Genomic DNA, 17398 nt, shown 5'->3' on the forward strand with positions numbered 1-17398 from the left:
CTCGAATTCCCTTTCACTAACAATATAATCGAATACGAGGCAGTAATACATGCCCTCCGAGTCATCATCGCTTTGGGCATCCATAATGTGCGTCTCACAAGCGATTCACAACTCATTATCCGGCAGATAGATGGAACGTACCAAGCCTCGGATCCATGTCTGCGGAGATACCTTCAACTCGCTAAGAACTATATCGAGCAGATACCAAACATCATGTTCCGCCACTTAAACCGAATCAACAACAGATATGATGATGCCTTAGCATTCATAGCTTCCATGACAGTTATCCCTGAAGCTACCAATGTCAGAATCGAAAAGGTTCTACTCCCCTCCATCCTATTGGAAGGAAACATGGACATCCTCGTTGTCGACTCAGTAGCCCAGGAGGAAAGTCTGCCAGAGGATGACTGGAGGACGCCCATCATCAAGTATCTAGCTAACGAATACCTCCCCAGCGATCAATTAATCGCACACAAGATAATATCAAGGTCTGATAACTACCAACTCCGGGAGGGCGTGTTATACAAACAATCCTACCTTGGGCCTCTCCTCGGATGTCTCTAATTTGCGGAAGGACAAACCATACTAAAAGAAATACACTATGGTTACGCAGGAAACCATAGTGGAGGACGATCCCTCGCTCATAAAGCAAGTCTACAGGGGTATTTTTGGACTCGCATGAACGAGGACTCGAAGAAAATGGCAAAAATTTGCATAGAGTGCCAAAAATTTGGCAAAAGAAGACATGCACCTTCAATGAACTTAAAGTTCGTCCTAAGTCCTTGGACATTCTCCAAATGGGGGGTGGATATTGTCGGACCCCTAAAAGCCGGTACTGGACAAAAGAAGTATTTAATCGTGGCCACAGACTACTTCACTAAATGGTTGGAGGCCTCGGCTTTAAGACACATAAGAGACCATGATGTCATTAAATTTCTCTTCGAGCATATTATATGCCGCTTCGGTATCCCGACCGCCATTGTATCTGATAATGGGGCACAACTCCGAGGGAAAAACATCGATCTTCTCTTCAATTGTTTCAAGATCAGAAAAAAAAATCTACACCAATCTATCCTGAGAGCAATGGCCAGGCAGAGGCCACCAACAAAACTATCGTCGACATCCTCAAGAAGAAACTTGACGGATATGGAGCTAGTTGGTGTGAACAACTACACAACGTCCTATGGGCCTATCAAACCACAAAAAGGGAAGCCACAGGAATGTCTCCCTTCGCCCTCACATATGGAACAGAGGCAATCATACCAACAGAAGCCATGATCCCCACAACGAAGACCGAGGCATGGGAGAAAAATCTGACCTCGCACATGATACTCTCCAAGCTGGACGATTTGGAAGAAAACAGAGAAATTGCTCTCCAAACAATAGAAAATTATCACAGAAAATTGGCTCGGGAATACAACAAACGTGTTCACCAGAGACAATTCAGCCCAGGCGATAAAGTCTGGCGCGAGATTCCACCCTACCAACGCGATTCAGGAAAATTTGCACCCATATGGGAAGGCCCACTAACAGTCCTCGCTAAGGCAGGGGATGGAGCATACAGATTGCTCAAATCCAACAGCGAAGAACTTGAACGCCCATGGAACATCAAATACCTAAAAGCTTACAACGCTTAGGAAAACCGTCCAACGGTCCTAGAATAGGGCATGATCCCTACTTGTACACTGGTCATAAAACCTTCCTGGAATGTACTCAGAGCTTAGAAAGCTCTCTTTTGACAAATAATAAAATCGCTCCTTTTGTGTTAATTTCGCCTTTTTTTGCTTTGTTTATTTTATTTACTTTTATTCTTTTCTGTTTTGTTTTCCCTTCTTGTTTTTTGATTAGTACTACATCCCATACTTGCATACTACAAAAGCCCATACACCACTATGGCACGGTGCTAGCAACACCTTCCATTCTACACATAATGATACAGGTACATTACCTAAGCTATCCGACACGGACACAGACCTAAGGTAATGCCATCACGATCACAAAATCGGATGATGTCCTCTATAACAGGAGATAACCAGAATCGAGATGCCTTCCCATGTACGGGGCAAGTATCACTCGACCGAGGTATCACCCTCCAAGCCATATGGGGGAAATCTAGTCCCAAATAGGGAAGCAAAAAAAAAAAAATTTGAGAGAGCGCGAAGGAAAAGATCCTATGTAAACTTCCAATACTATAAGCGGTGCCTTATCCAAACACAGGAACTGATCACTCCTTGGCTTTTACATCCATGATCAGATCAATATTACATATGGTCATTCCTCCGAGCCACACAACTCGCACAAAGTAATCAAATAAACAAACTATGAACAATATAGAGCTACAAATTACACGATGCCTTCGGACAAGAGCATCGCGCTCGCGCCGCGCTTGGAGCAACAGTTTCCTCACCTACTTGTTCCTCGTCCGAGGAAGCATCCATGAGAAGGAGCAAAACCAACACTTCTCTTCACACACACCCTGGACTGGAGAAAACCACCAATAGATTTCCCACCGCTTTAAACATATGACAAGCCTCCGGTGCTACGGCATAAAACAGGGGAAAGGTATATATATATATATATATATATACATTTGAAAACAGAAATAGTATTTTATACCCTAGCACCTCCGCATAGCATACAGTGTTCCCAAGGCCAATCGTAAGAAGAAACACAACACACGAAGTGTTTCGAAGCTTGCCCGTAGAAGGGAAATCAGTGATAAATACGAGATCCCATAACAGGAGGTGCAGTCACTTGACAAACAGACGAGACTAAAGATGTCATGTGAAAAGATAGGTCTCTCTGAGAAGACATTGGTAATGATCTAGAACAGGTGATAGACACATTTTTGTGTCTAATTTGTCCTCAATGTTCTGTATTGTTAGTACTCGATTTCGTACTTATTATGGTGTTTTATGTTTTTGTAGATGTTTTTGAAAAAATAAGTTCTTGCGGCGAAATTGGCTCGAAAAGTGGTGTTTTACACCCCCGAAATGTGTTAAAGGCACCCCAGAAATGCGCTGAAGGAATCCCAGAAAAATTACTATTTACGCCCAAAAATACTATTTGTACCCCAGGGCAAGTGCTAAAGGGACACTCGTACAGGATTAAGGGGTTGAGATTTTGGGGGGGCTTTAGAAGGGCTGAGGAGTGAGAAATCAAGACGAACAACAAGCTTCCTGCTGCTGCTGCTGCTGAAGAACCCGAAGAACAGACTCCCAGAGACAGTCATTTTTCAACAATGTCAGCGACACAGAGGAGAGGGTCGCAACACAGTGTTACGGCACTTTTTGTCTGTCGTTTTCTATAACAGCTGGTTTGTAACACTTATAACTGTTACAAACCCGGTTTTATTGTAATTCTCATATTCTCATCATTTGTAAACCATTTTTGAGCATCAATGAAATTCTTTGAGAGGTTTTCCAACATGATGAGCGGCTAATTCTCTCACAACCAAGGCAATGAGGAAGCTATTTACGCATGAATAATTGGTAATTATTTATTCTCTCTAATTTATAATTTATAATTCACTCAATCACTGCTTTTGCAGAGTTTTTAATTGTTTGCAAAAAATTTCTTCGTTAGTTGTAATTCAATTAGATAGGTTATGCTTTGTTTAGATAATATATGCTTAGGGGATACAATTAATTTTTGAAAATTTTCCAGATTATTTGTGAATTAAGAAATAAGAGTCTTAAAAGATAATTAGAGTTTTGAAATATGTATCATTCAATTTTGCGTCGTAGTGGAATCTAGTGTCTTGGTTACCTCTCGCCCACTTTGTTAATATTTTTGTATATAATTTTATTAAATCTTTAAATTTAATCTTCACAAGTATGAGAGTTTGAACCTCATTACTACAACATCATTCAAAAATACTATCATTTTGGCGCCGCCGACGCGGATTTGTGCTTAGGTAGAATTTTTAGTTTTTTTTTTTATTTCATTTGTTCTTTTTACATTTCTTTGGGTGTGTCTTTGTATTACAGGTTTGAAGTTGGATACTAAAGACTTGGAGTCAAAGCTTAAAGCCAAAAGAGAAGGAAAAAGACAAAGCAAAAAAAAAAAGAGCGAAAGAAAAATTTTTTAAAAAAAGAGAGAGAATTTAATTTATTTTTTTTAGAGACCTTCCATTTTTTGTAATTATTTTTTTTTTATTTTTTTCTTTTGCACTTTATTTGGACTTTGGACTTGGACAATTATTTTTTTTAAACCCTAAGGAAGGGTACATTAAATATAAAACTGTTTGCAGGGAAGGACGACGATTACAATATCGTCTCGGCCCCTCAGGTTCGCACATGACACGGGAGTCGTGGCCCGAGTCGACTTCAGCGGTTCTGCGCCCGTCTGGTACGGGAGGTAAGCTTTCGAAACACCCGTGAATCCCCTGTCAGCGGGTTTATTGTATGCCTTAAGGTGAATATATGCTGAGGATTCGAATACGGTTGTTTTAATTTCCTAGTAAAGGGCAAGGCCTGGCCAAATTAATATAAGGACTCGGATTTCATCACCGTTTCCTTCTTGCCCGCCTTAGGAAAACGAAACCAAACGCGAACCTAAGCTTAAAATTTTGAGTAAAACGAGACCTATAGGGTAACGAGTTTAATAGGAAAGTCGTTCGAAAAATATTGGTTACTCTTTTGAGCGTACTTTGAAGTTCATGATGGTTTCTGCGAGTTGAATGCGTGACAGCGCCGCCTTATAATACCGGTGATACCTTGGGTATCAAAGCTCCTCGCAGCTTCCCTCGTCTCAATTCAACTTACTTAAACTCGGATTAATTCCAGAGAGGTTTGCTCAGATTGTAACGAATTCCATCTCGAAAGATTAGAAGCTGGTCTAGAAACAATCTAAGTGGAGCCATCATGCTTGTTGTTTGCTAGATTTTATAGGTTTGATTTGGTCGAGTCAGCCTTGTTTGTGTGAATAGTGATTGGGAACGCGAAACTTTTGAAGGTTATGGTCCATACCACTGTGAGCCCAATTACTATCCATATACCCACAGGTCATACGAGCAAAACAATCCTTCTATTTCTCTAGAAGAGTCTCTCAAGAGTTTCAATGAGTCAACACGGAAGTTATTTATGAAAGAGACTTATAATATTCTTCTCCCAGAAGAGTCCGTAGAGCGGTCAACTAAGATGTCTCTAGAAGAGACCCTCAAGCAATTTACTGAGAGTACAAATAGGATTGTGAAAAAACTTGCTCAGGATAGTCTTAATTTCCAGTGTAGTTTTCCCAATACCACCCTCGAAAATAAGGATAGTTTTTATTCACATAATCAAGATGACGAGGTTAGAATTGGTAACACTACTTGTTTTGATGAGGTTCGACCTTTTTCATGTTATTATAATGAGGACTGTGATGAGGATAGTATTTATGAAGAATCTGAAATATATAGGCATAGTGATGAGGAATCTGTTACTCCCAATGAGCTCTTTAATGATAATATTATTTCTAGTTCAAATCCAAATAGTTTTAATAATTATTCATCTATTCAAAAGGACGAGGATTTGACTAGAGATACCCCCGTTTTAGACGATGTAGTATTTCCTGTTTACAAAGACGATAATGATTTAGAGGAAAGAGTTTACCCTGAGAATACTGTTTTAGAATCTAGCGATTTATAAACACTAGTCTTAGAAGATGATAAACTCGTAGAAATGAGTGAGGATGAGCCCAACTTATAAGAATCAATTGACCATTTCCAGGAATCTGATGACCTAGAAATTAGGGAAGTTGTGACTAGTCTTTATAGAGACACAGAAAACTCTAAGTTTGGGGGTGATTATCATTCTCCGTGTTCTTTAACTCTTAGAAAGTTCCCTCGTGTAGGACTTGACATTTATGCCTCAACCATCTTACAAGATTATCTGCATACATGTTTTACCGAACCTAATGATGTCCAAAAAGAAGCTCAGTTGTTAGAAATCCATCCTCTGGTTGATGTGGTTAACCCATGCTATGATACCAAGATTGACTTTGTTTTTCCACCAAAAAAATTTCTTCTAATTGTGGGAACATATGATTTTCAGATATGTCAGTATTTAAGTTTTGAGACTAAACCTAATTACTTTAGGATATTATGGTCGACACATTTTCTTAAGAATGACCATTTTTATGGTCAACTTTGTGAGTCAAATCTAATTAACTTAGAAGATCCCCAATTATTCAGGTTGTTGTTATGTGCTTCTAAGTTCTTAATTGAGTTTTTCCAGACTCTAATGCCTGAACCGGATCTTAGCTTTGAGGAAATCCAACCGATGAAAGCTTTTTATTTTGACCCTTTTATAGATCCTGAACCTGAACCACAACTAGATGTAGTTGTCTTAAGCAAGGGTATATTCGGTATCTTCTTGGTCTTTTGCAGTTTCCTCTTCTTGTGGGTAACACTTTTTTATCCAGATGACCCACAATTATTTCGGCTACTGCTATATGGTTCTACGAGGTGACTAATTCTTCCAATGTCTGGCTGAAGACTTTAAACTTAGCACTTCTTGGGAGGTAACCCATGCTCATGCAACACGATAATATCTTTCCTTGACTATTTTGCTTCAAGTGGTAACAATTTCTCCTTGTTCATGCTTTTAATTTTATCTTTAGAACATTGAGGACAATGTTAGATTTAAGTTTGGGGGTATGGAAGAACTTTTTAGTTGCACTTTTGAAACTTCTAGCGTCACATGGTATCCGGTTAGCTAAGTTTACATACCGTTTCTCACCGAAAAGATAGAAATTGGAATGCTAGGGATAACAACCTTTTGAGACATTAGAGAAAAAGACATTGAGATCCTTGAAATTCAGGAGAGAACTTGTTCCTTTTAGAGGGTAACCGTGATGAACCTAACCATACATGATGGAAAGGCAAGTAGGTATGGAAATGCCAGAAAGACAAAGCAACCTCACAATGTAGTCTTAGTTACTGGATTGCGACTCTCTCTCAATAAAAACTTATCATCATCAACAAGCGGAGCGACATCAAAATCCATGAAGAAAGTTGAAGACGTTTTAGGTTTAGAAGCAACAATAGAAAAGAATAATTCAAAAATCAAAGTTGAAGTTATAAGAGCAAATGATATAAGTTGTTAGAATCCATGATACCAAGACATCACAAGTTGCGAAGATCCAAGTTTTGAAAGTCCTTCTCTCATGGCCATGTAAATTGTTGTCTTGTAATTTTTGGTTCAAAAAAAAAAATGAAAAAAAATCATCGTAAGGTTTTGTTCAATAAGGCCAAAGGGAAGTAGAAATTTATAAGTCAAGGAAGAAATTGAAAAGAAGAGTTAATTGTCAAGGTTCTATGAGGTTCGATAGTTTATCATCAACAGTTGAAGACCGAAGAAGACGTTGTTTCTATTGAGCACTATGAGAGAGTCGAAGAAAGATACATTTGGTTGCTTTGTTAGTCCGCTTTCAATCTGGTACAAGATCTTTCTAGCACTGGTTTAACTCATCACACGTAATTAGTCCAGCTGTGTAGCAAATGTCCCTCTCATCTTTATCTCTCACCTAATTTTATCCAGCTGTAAAGCAGCGGACGCATCTTATAATGTTTATCTAGCTGTGTAGCGGATATCTCTTTATCCAGCAGTGTTGCGGATTTCTTCAGTCAGCTTTAGAGCTGACACCTTTAATTTCTCTGGCATTCTAGTTACTTGGAGATAGGTTGAGAATATGTATGTCCTCATATCTCTTTGGATACTTGTGACCAATTAGAAGTAATGGTTTTGTGGGTACACCTCTGGTAGACCCTCTTGAGATTAACTCGGTTTTATTTTTTATTAGTTTTGCTCGAGGACTAACAAATAATACGTTTGGGGGTATTTGATAGACACATTTTTGTGTCTAATTTGTCCTCAATATTCTGCATTGTTAGTACTCGATTTCGTACTTATTATGGTGTTTTATGTTTTTGTAGATGTTTTTGGAAAAATAAGCTCTTGCGGTGAAATTGGCTCGAAAAGTGGTGTTTTACACCCCCGGAATGTGTTAAAGGCACCCCAGAAATGCGTTGAAGGAATCCCAGAAAAATTACTATTTATGCCCAAAAATACTATTTGCACCCCAGGGCAAGCGCTAAAGGGACACCCGTACAGGATTAAGGGGTCGAGATTTTGGGGGGGGCTTTAGAAGGGCTGAGGAGTGAGAAATCAAGACGAACAACAAGCTTCCTGCTGCTTCTGCTGAAGAACGCGAAGAACAGACTCCCAGAGACAGTCGTTTTTCAACAGTGTCAGCGACACAGAGGAGAGGGTCGCAGCACAATGTTTACAGCACTTTTTGTCTGTCGTTTTCTGTAACAGCTGGTTTGTACACTTATAACTGTTACAAACCTGGTTTTATTGTATTTCTCATATTCTCATCATTTGTAAACCATTTTTGAGCATCAATGAAATTCTTTGAGAGGTTTTCCAACATGATGAGCGGCTAATTCTCCCACAACCAAGGCAATGAGGAAGCTATTTACGCATGAATAATTGGTAATTATTTATTCTCTCTAATTTATAATTCACTCAATCACTGCTTTTGCATAGTTTTTAATTGTTTGCAAAAAATTTCTTCATAAGTTGTGATTCAATTAGATAGGTTATGCTTTGTTTAGATAATCTATGCTTAGGGGATACAATTAATTTTTGAGAATTTTCCAGATTATTTGTGAATCAAGAAATAAGAGTCTTAAAAGATAATTAGAGTTTTGAAATATGTATCATTCAATTTTGCGTCATAGTGGAATCTAGTGTCTTAGTTACCTCTCGCCCACTTTGTTAATATTTTTGTATATAATTTTATTAAATATTTAAATTTAATCTTCACAAGTCCGAGAGTTTGAACCTCATTACTACAACATCATTCAAAAATACTATCAACATGATCAAGAAAAAACGAAGCAATACATGAATGAGAGGACATACCGTAATGGTAAAAAAAATACATGAATAACTACCTTGTTCCCATGGAGGACGAGGAGGAAAAAATTTAGCATACATCGGAGAAAATAATGAAGGAGACCATACCCTCATCACAAAAAGACTCTTCTTAAATAGACGAGAAAATCTTTGGAAAACTAACTAGATTTCCCAAACCCAAGAAGGTCAAAGGCGCGACAAGCTAGATGATAAGAATTCCGGAGGAAAAGTACAAAATAAAAGACATCTTGTTCCCAGAAAATCTGAGAGAACCAATAGATATCTTAAAACGGTCTGACAGGTACACATGCCGAAAAAAGTGGATCAGTTACACAGTTTTATTCCCATCATGCCATAGGCAAGTTGCAAAGAAAAGGAGAAAAATGTGTGGGTAAAATGCCCGACGGCCACGTGTCGACATCCCAAGGGCTGAATATATGATGAGATGATGAGGTTGGAGCACCAAATCATTCGATGAGAGAAGGATTTGTCTCAGTCGAGGCAACTTCACAAGCGCCACATGAATGACGCGTGTATGTAAAGGTCTAATATGCTCAGGCGGTCAAGTCTAAAAAGCAAGACCGCATTTAATGAAGGATAAGAATAGGACTTTGGTAGTTGGGCATCATGACGGAATACTCGGACGATCTATAGTACGACCCAGAGGCGATGGAGCACGAGGCTCTCCACAGAAGGGAAACACGATCCAAGGTAGAGCACGACAACTCGGAGGGAGGGCCAAGTATGCCATCACGAGGGACGGTATAGAACGAGTCCGATGGAGCTAGGACGACGGATGACAGCTCACCCAGCTCGGACGATCAAGCGACTACGAGTTTATTCTGTCTATAAATACCAGTCCATGTACCAGGAGGTGGACAACTTATGTAATCTTAGATGGTTTTTCTACAGAGAATTCCTGAGAGAGACTTAGATAGAGAGAAAGTGAGAAATACATAAGAAATCTGTAACACTTTCAAGGGTAAGACCTTATAATCAATAAGAAAACATCTTCTTCTCCGTGGACGTAAGTCTTCATGGCCGAACCACGTTATATGCTTGTGTTAATCTTTATATTCCATGCTATTTACATCTTTTTCATGATGAATCTTGTATGTTTAAGTAGTTTTTAGTCTTTAATCTTATTTGGTAGGTTAATGATTTCCATGAAAAAAGAGTATCCTACCATGAAAAAAGAGTACTAATATGGTATGTTAACGATTTCCTAATTGAATTTGGACTTCGATAAATTCCAAGCGAATAGTACGTTGCCAAGTGTCCTCACCAAAACACTTGTTTTACAAAACTCATAAAGCACCTATTTCGGCCAATAGGAAGCGAGGGTTTCCTCCCCGTTTAACGTGGAAGCTTTATTTGGCCTTTTAAGTCTTTAAATATCTGATGGTCGTCCATCCTGACCCAATCATAATAGGTGTCTTGCATACAATGGTTGTGTCTTCTTTATTTTATTTATGTTGTTTGTGAAAACTTCCCCATAATTCTTTTCAGTTTTCTCCACCATTTAAATTAAAAAATGAAATTGAAGACAGCCTATATTTTCTACTTTCTTTATGTTGCTTGTCTGAAGACAGCCTATATTCAGTAAAATGGTTTCAAATCGGAAAATAAAACAACGGAAAAACCTTGCATAAACGTGCCGTGTGAATTTTTGAGTTTACCTAATAATCGATATATATATATATATATATATAAACAAGAGTTAAGAGTCTCATCATGCAGTTTATAGCTCTTGAAACGAAATAATCCCTAAAATGAATGAATCCATCGTGCAGCAAGTATGAGTTTTTGCACACTTTAGACGTGAGCTACTGTTCCTTCAAGAAAGGATTCAAGTGCGAACCCCAAAACCCATACCAAAACATCTGCAATGGCTTGGTTTGATATTTTCCCAAATTTTATCAATCCTATGCATAAATTGTGGAGGGTTCTTCTTGCCTGCCACGACATTTTTTTTCCCAAATTCTACAACTAGTCGTGAATGTGGTTCTTGGTCCGTTACAGTTAAGTACTATGAATTTACTGATGTCTTTGGAACAATAAGTTGTCGATGTATCTGCAAGGGGCTCCAATTCACTTTAAACTGTTGATAATGGAATTATTGTGATTGCTAACACTACAGAGATTAAATAGAAATTAAGAAAAAGGTTAAAGGTATACCAATCGATAATTAAGTACTGTTTAATGAAAGTAGGTGATTGACGTAGAAATTTAATATGACAAAGAGTTGTTACCTACAAAAGACAACTCCATTCTTATCATTTTCCCCGTACTTTTGTTTTATGATTTGTCCTTACTCCACCTCAGTCAACAGTGAACTTCACAGTTGGTGCTTATCTTAAAATCTGTTCCTACTTATTTACATAAGAGTGCCGAAAAATGATAAGTAATCCCTGATTAATTGATTTTTAGATTTTTGTTTTCAATGTCTAAATTCAGCTACAGTGTTGGATGACTTTTGAGAACATGGGAAAACTCTCTTCCAACAAAATATCATAACAATACCATAAACTGACATAACAATACGTACCTTACTTTCCTAAATTGCTTTCAAGCTTCTGGGGACAAAAATATTAGAAACTAAATCAGCAACAATTAAACGGACTTCTAAAACTTTTTTTTTGTTTTTTTTTGTTTCTGACTTCTGTAATTAGATTCTGCTTTTGGAATCTAAACGGACAAACACCCTTTGAATAATATTAGGGATTAGAAGAATAGATCATTAGTGATTTGATTAGAGATGCAAGATGGCAACATGCAATATATACATCCTTCATGAATAGGGACGGAGCCAAAAGTATTTTTCAGGAGAGACTAATTAAGCAAAACATAAATTTAAGGGGGCTAACTAACAATATTTTCTTCTAAATAACAGAAGTTCCTAAGGATTTATAATGAATTAATGAGAAACAGGGGAGGCGGGAGCCACCATCGAACTACACTGAGCTCCGTCCATGAAAGGCCTGATTCGACAGTTTAGGATTTGCCATACTAATAACGAAAACTACCCTGCTAACTACAATCTTCTTATACTTTTCGTATTTTAAATGTCCAAGATGAAAAGTGATCGGTGGTTGTGACTGCATCATCAAAACATCTAGTCAATCACAACATTTACTCACATGGGTTGTTTATCTAAGAACCTAAAACTAGATTTTGTATACATTTCGAGTATGATACGAAATAAAACGTCAGTGGATTTTTTATTCACTTTTTAATATAGAAAAACTTAGGCTTTAGAAAACGAACTAAGAGAAGTCAAAAAGGAGTTAGTGGCCAAAGAGGAGCCACTACTCGCGCTATTAGAGTTCTTACAAAACATAGCCAAATCAAAAGAATCCAAATTTTGAAACCTATGGATTGCTTTAAGACTTGTTAAGACACAAGAAATAAAATATAGACTCTGATCATTTTCATAATCTTCTTCCCTTCTAATTCGTTCATGGTAGCTTAGATGAAATCGTCCTTGACTGCAGTATGGTAAAGCATGTTGAAACGAACTAAGATTTCTATGGATTCAGCTTATTTTTATTATGCTGGTGTGCTGACATTCCTTAACCCCAAGCAAATGCTAGATCATCTCCTCCTGTTGCTCTTCCTTCTCCATAGTATCTTGAATATCCTCTAGTCTCAATGATGTTTCCTTCAAAATCAAGAGTTGTAAGTGCAGTGATGTAGTTCAGATTTTCTAGATCCTGTAAAGTGCAGATTTCAATAGTTACACCAAAATCTCTTCAACTGTAAGAATCCAGAGAGAATTAGTTTGTGAGATCCTCATTGCTTAACCCATTGTCTTCATATATTGAATAAGGGGTTTAAGAATGTGGTTTTGATTATGGTGTATTCTGTTATGGTTGCATAAATGCTGGTTGATTCTAGTGGTGGTTTGTCTGGCATGCGGCTGAATGTGACTAAAAATAAAGTCACGCCTAGCTTTCTAGATGTACCAGCAAGTAGTTGCATAAATATTGCAGCTAGAATTTATAGTTCCAGGACAGAACCAAGAGTTTAGCCAATCCATGAAGTTTGTGTTATGATCAAACTTCCCACGATTTGGGCCAAGCAGGAGGTTCCAAACTCAGTTAGCAACAGGGAAGTTTAACATCATATGTGCCAAGGTTTCCTTCCCGGTATTGCACAACTGGCATATTGGATTTCCCGACAGGATCAATGTAGTTTAGAATGCTAGCAGTTTTAGCATTTATGGGGAGAATCTCATGAGCACATCTCCAGATGAAGATCTGGATAACTGGAACAATATCCATTTTTCATAAGGCTTTCTAATTACTGGTTTGAGTATCATTGTTGTATAATCTATCCATGTTGTCTTCGTAGAGAGATTTTACAGTAAACTTTCTGGAATCGGAAAGATTCCACGCTATTCTGTCCTTCTCTCCGAGTGGATGGATGTTTCCAGAATGGCTTGAGCAGTAGAAGTGTTGAGACAAGAATCTATCAGGGTAACATTCTATTAACCACTTGGGAGGATGAGATGTTCAACACAGGTTTTGGGGGTGATATTAGTATTGGTTGGAATCCAAATGTTCAAACCCCGGTATCCAAATGTCACCGGATTATCTTCAAAAAGATATGCACAAAATCGGTAGTTACGGTAGATAGTCGGTCAAGAAAACCACCAAGTCGTGTAAGTTCCGAGGGAAGAAAAGGTGGACAAATGAGTGACACAGTACCAGGAGGCTACCAGCTCAGCTGGCCCCACTGACGTAAGTAGGTGGAATTATGGATTCGGTTCTGAATTTGGTAATTCAGTATTCCAGGATAAAACAGTACTTTCCGAATCTGTTTATTATTTGATTCCATTCCCGTTTACCCAATTCCAAAAAATTCCACTTCTGAGAAGAATTTTAGGAAAAAAGAAGAGCGAGAGAAATAAATTATGTAAACCAAAGTATCTGTTTTGATTCTATGTATTCCCCTTTTCAAACCCTAATTCTGGGTTTCATTCTTCTTTTTCTTCCTCAGATCAATTACAGATTCAGGTAATTATTATTTATCTTCTTCTCCAATTCGTTATTTTTAGCTGTTTGACTTGCAGAAGTAGCTATTGACGTTTCTTTTTTACTCTTTTTGGTGTAAATTGTGTAGATTTTGATTGAAATTTCGTTGTTTTGGTGAAATTTTTGTTAAATTTGATTTGTGTTGAGTTGTTTTGGTGATGGGAATTATTGGTTTGGGGGTAGGTGTAAGATAAGATATTAGGGTTTTCAATCTGATTCTCTTGTTGCTTAATTTGAAATTATATGTTGGATTTAGAGTAAAATTTGATGTTTTTGATTCTGAATTCTGGTGAGTGAGTCATGTTTTAGACAGGGACTGATTCAGGAAAAAGATGAACTTGGAAGAGAATTTGTCTAATTTTGAGTACATGATTGATGGGAATGAGAGTGGTGTGTGGTGGTTGTGAGTTTAGGTGGTATCTTATCGAAGCCGCCCTAGTTAGGTGTCGTGTCGGTAGTGTTTTATACTTGATATTATCTCAAGCTCAGTTTGGTTTGGTCATCAAATGTTTTACTAGAAAATGGTGTTCGGATTTGATGTTTTTACTGTGCATAGCTGATTTAATGATAATCGCAGCTAGTGAGCTCTGAAGATTTTACAGACATTGATTCCTTAAAGTTGCTTTACTCTGTCTCTACTTATTGGTTTCAGCTGCTCCTTTTAGTAAATTGTAAATGTACTGTTTTGTTTTTCACAGGTAATGCATCGAATGGATTAGTTTATTCGCACCTGAATAACTCTAGTGTTCTGACAATTTACATAAGCAGAGGGTTGTTATGGGGCAATTTTTTAGTATAGCCTCGACCAAGGTTGGGTCGACAGAGGGCAATGAGGTTCCAGGATGTGAAATGTGCAAGAGGCAGAGGATGTCTTCGTTCACTGATGGGGAGAATCCAAGACTGATTCCTACTCTCCCTGATGAAATTTCTATTCAGATTCTTGCTAGATTACCAAGAATTTATTATTTGAAGGGAAAAGCAGTGTCAAGAAGCTGGAGAAGTGCTATCATGAGTTCTGAACTCTATGATTTGAGAAAAGAATTTGGGAAAACGGAAGAATGGCTGTATATACTGACTAAGGTTGAAGATGATAAGCTCTCATGGCATGCTTTTGATCCTTGGTCCCAAGCCTGGCAGAGGTTGCCCCCAATGCCTGATATTGCTTACGGCGAGGAGGACAAGAGAGTCTTCTCTGGGCTTGCAGATGTTCTTAGATCCTGGTTAGGGCGAAGATGCCCGTTAGATCGATTGCCATTCTGTGGTTGTGCCATTGGGGCTGTTGATGGCTGCCTCTATGTCTTAGGTGGATTCTCGAAGGCCTCAGCTGTGAAATGTGTTTGGCGTTTTGATCCTATTTTGAATAGTTGGAGCGAAGTGGAATCTATGTCTGTAGGTAGGGCATATTGTAAGACGGGTATATTGAACAACAAACTATTTGTTGTAGGAGGCGTTAGTAGGGGTCGAGGTGGTTTGACTCCTCTTCAATCTGCTGAGGTTTTAGATCCTTGTACAGGAATATGGTCAGAAGTACCAAGCATGCCGTTTTCAAGAGCTCAGATGTTACCTACTGCATTCTTAGCTGACATGCTAAAACCCATTGCAACAGGAATGACTTCATATCGAGGGAAATTATGTGTTCCCCAAAGTCTCTACTCGTGGCCCTTTTTCGTCGACGTTGGGGGCGAGGTTTACGATCCTTCGACAAATTCGTGGTCGGAAATGCCTAGTGGTATGGGAGAAGGTTGGCCTGCTAGGCAGGCTGGCACGAAACTTAGTGTCGTGGTAGATGGAGAACTATATGCTTTGGATCCATCTACTTCACTAGATAGTGGTAAAATCAAGATCTATGATCATCAAGAGGATGTTTGGAAGGTTGTTATCGGCAAGGTCCCTATTCAGGATTTCACTGATTCTGAATCTCCATACCTACTTGCTGGTTTTCTTGGAAAGCTTCATGTTATCACTAAAGATGCCAGTCACGACATTGTAATAATGCAGGCCGACCCTAATCACCAGCTTGATTCTGTCAGCTCACAATCTTCAACTAGCTCCTCGTCGTCCTCCCAAGATCAACCGGAATCATCAGAAGAAGTAGAACCTGATGTTTGGAGGATCATATGTAGTAGGAATTTTGGGTCTGCCGAACTAGTTAGCTGTCAGGTTCTTGATATATAACACGTAGTTCCAGTCAATATCAAGTCTCTCCAGTATCTATTTTGGGAATCAAATTATTGCATCCATTTGCCTTTCTTCAGGATAGTACCCTTATAAAATAGTACCCAGTCGTAAGACGTATAGTGTGCAGCTAGTATGAAATTTTGGTGAGCTAGACTCTTGGTGCCGAGGATATATTGAAGTATGATAGGATATTGGTCAATCACTTACCGTTTCTGCAGCTCTAAAAGGTATTATGTAAGTTGTTTTAAATGTATCTTGTGTTTATCATCTATCTTGATAAAATATCACAGTTTATATTGGTTTTGTTTGATTGCCGTTGTAAGTCTTTTATTTATTCCTGTTTGTTCTTTCTCATGTATGTAACCAATAAAATCTCAATATGAATAAATCCCAAAATATATTTTGCCCGTTTCTCATAAAAATAGCAATGTTACACGAATTGTGTTTATGATATCTTGTTTTCTTACAGCCTTGTTTGTCATATTAAGATTCTAACAAGTTTTCCTTTGTAGCTTGTTTCCAGTGTAGGCTCCAAAACTCAGGTGGGTTAAAAGTGATAAAATTCACATTGCAGAAGCAACAGATGAACATGCAGGTTTATTACCACAGCATGACACCTTCTATCTCTTTGTTTTAGAAGCTTATTAATGGTAGGGTCCTCGTAATAACATTTCATTAGTGAAAGATGAGAAGGCATAATGTATCTGTGGTGTTCGAGTACTTCTTATTATTATGCTTCATCTTTTCTGTTTATTCTGATGCAAGTGCAAGCACCACTACTAACACCCTTCCTTTCTTCTTAATCATATCTTTCAGTATCTCTTTTGTTATTATATATCTTTCTTTCTTCCCATTTTTCCTATTCTGATTGCAGAAAGCTTTCCTGCGGAACTCCTGGTAATAAGAATTTTAGAACAATCATCATTCCTTTAACCTAAATTTGGGTATCTGCTTTTTATCAGTACTTGAAAGGAGGGGATCCAACTAAACCCCTCTTCTTTTCAACCTCATTATTACAAGCACTACTTTTCTTTGTTCTCGACGTCATCCTAGGTTCCATTTATCTCCCTTTGCATCTTTAAAATGTATAGAACAGCCGTGAAGAATGCATGATCTTCAGGGTTGAAAAACACTTTAGTCAAAAACTGCTAAGAATGCATGTTCCAGACACTTTAGTCAAACGAAACTGCTTGCAGGTAACCTGGTAACTTCAGTTTTCCTTGTCCGAGACTGACAGAGTGTTGGTAGGCTCTCGAACTGCAGCCGCCTATGCTTGAT

The 17398-nt window shown here is 38.2% G+C and overlaps 1 protein-coding gene across 1 annotated transcript; it reads left to right on the forward strand.

Moving 5' to 3' along the window:
- Positions 1 to 13732: 13732 nt before the first annotated feature.
- Positions 13733 to 16536, forward strand: LOC113281799 (F-box/kelch-repeat protein At1g22040-like). The gene is made up of 2 exons (XM_026530661.1): positions 13733 to 13924; positions 14641 to 16536. The coding sequence occupies exon 2, from the start codon at positions 14720 to 14722 to the stop codon at positions 16115 to 16117; it is 1398 nt and encodes a 465-aa protein (XP_026386446.1). The 5' UTR covers positions 13733 to 13924; positions 14641 to 14719; the 3' UTR covers positions 16118 to 16536.
- The last annotated feature ends 862 nt before the right edge of the window (positions 16537 to 17398 follow it).

This window comes from Papaver somniferum, chromosome 1, assembly GCF_003573695.1.
Source record: "Papaver somniferum cultivar HN1 chromosome 1, ASM357369v1, whole genome shotgun sequence".
Classification (NCBI taxonomy): Eukaryota; Viridiplantae; Streptophyta; class Magnoliopsida; order Ranunculales; family Papaveraceae; genus Papaver; species Papaver somniferum.

Bases quoted from the DNA above. Each gene is read 5' to 3' on its own strand.
- LOC113281799 (XM_026530661.1), top strand. From the start codon at position 14,720: ATGGGGCAATTTTTTAGTATAGCCTCGACCAAGGTTGGGTCGACAGAG.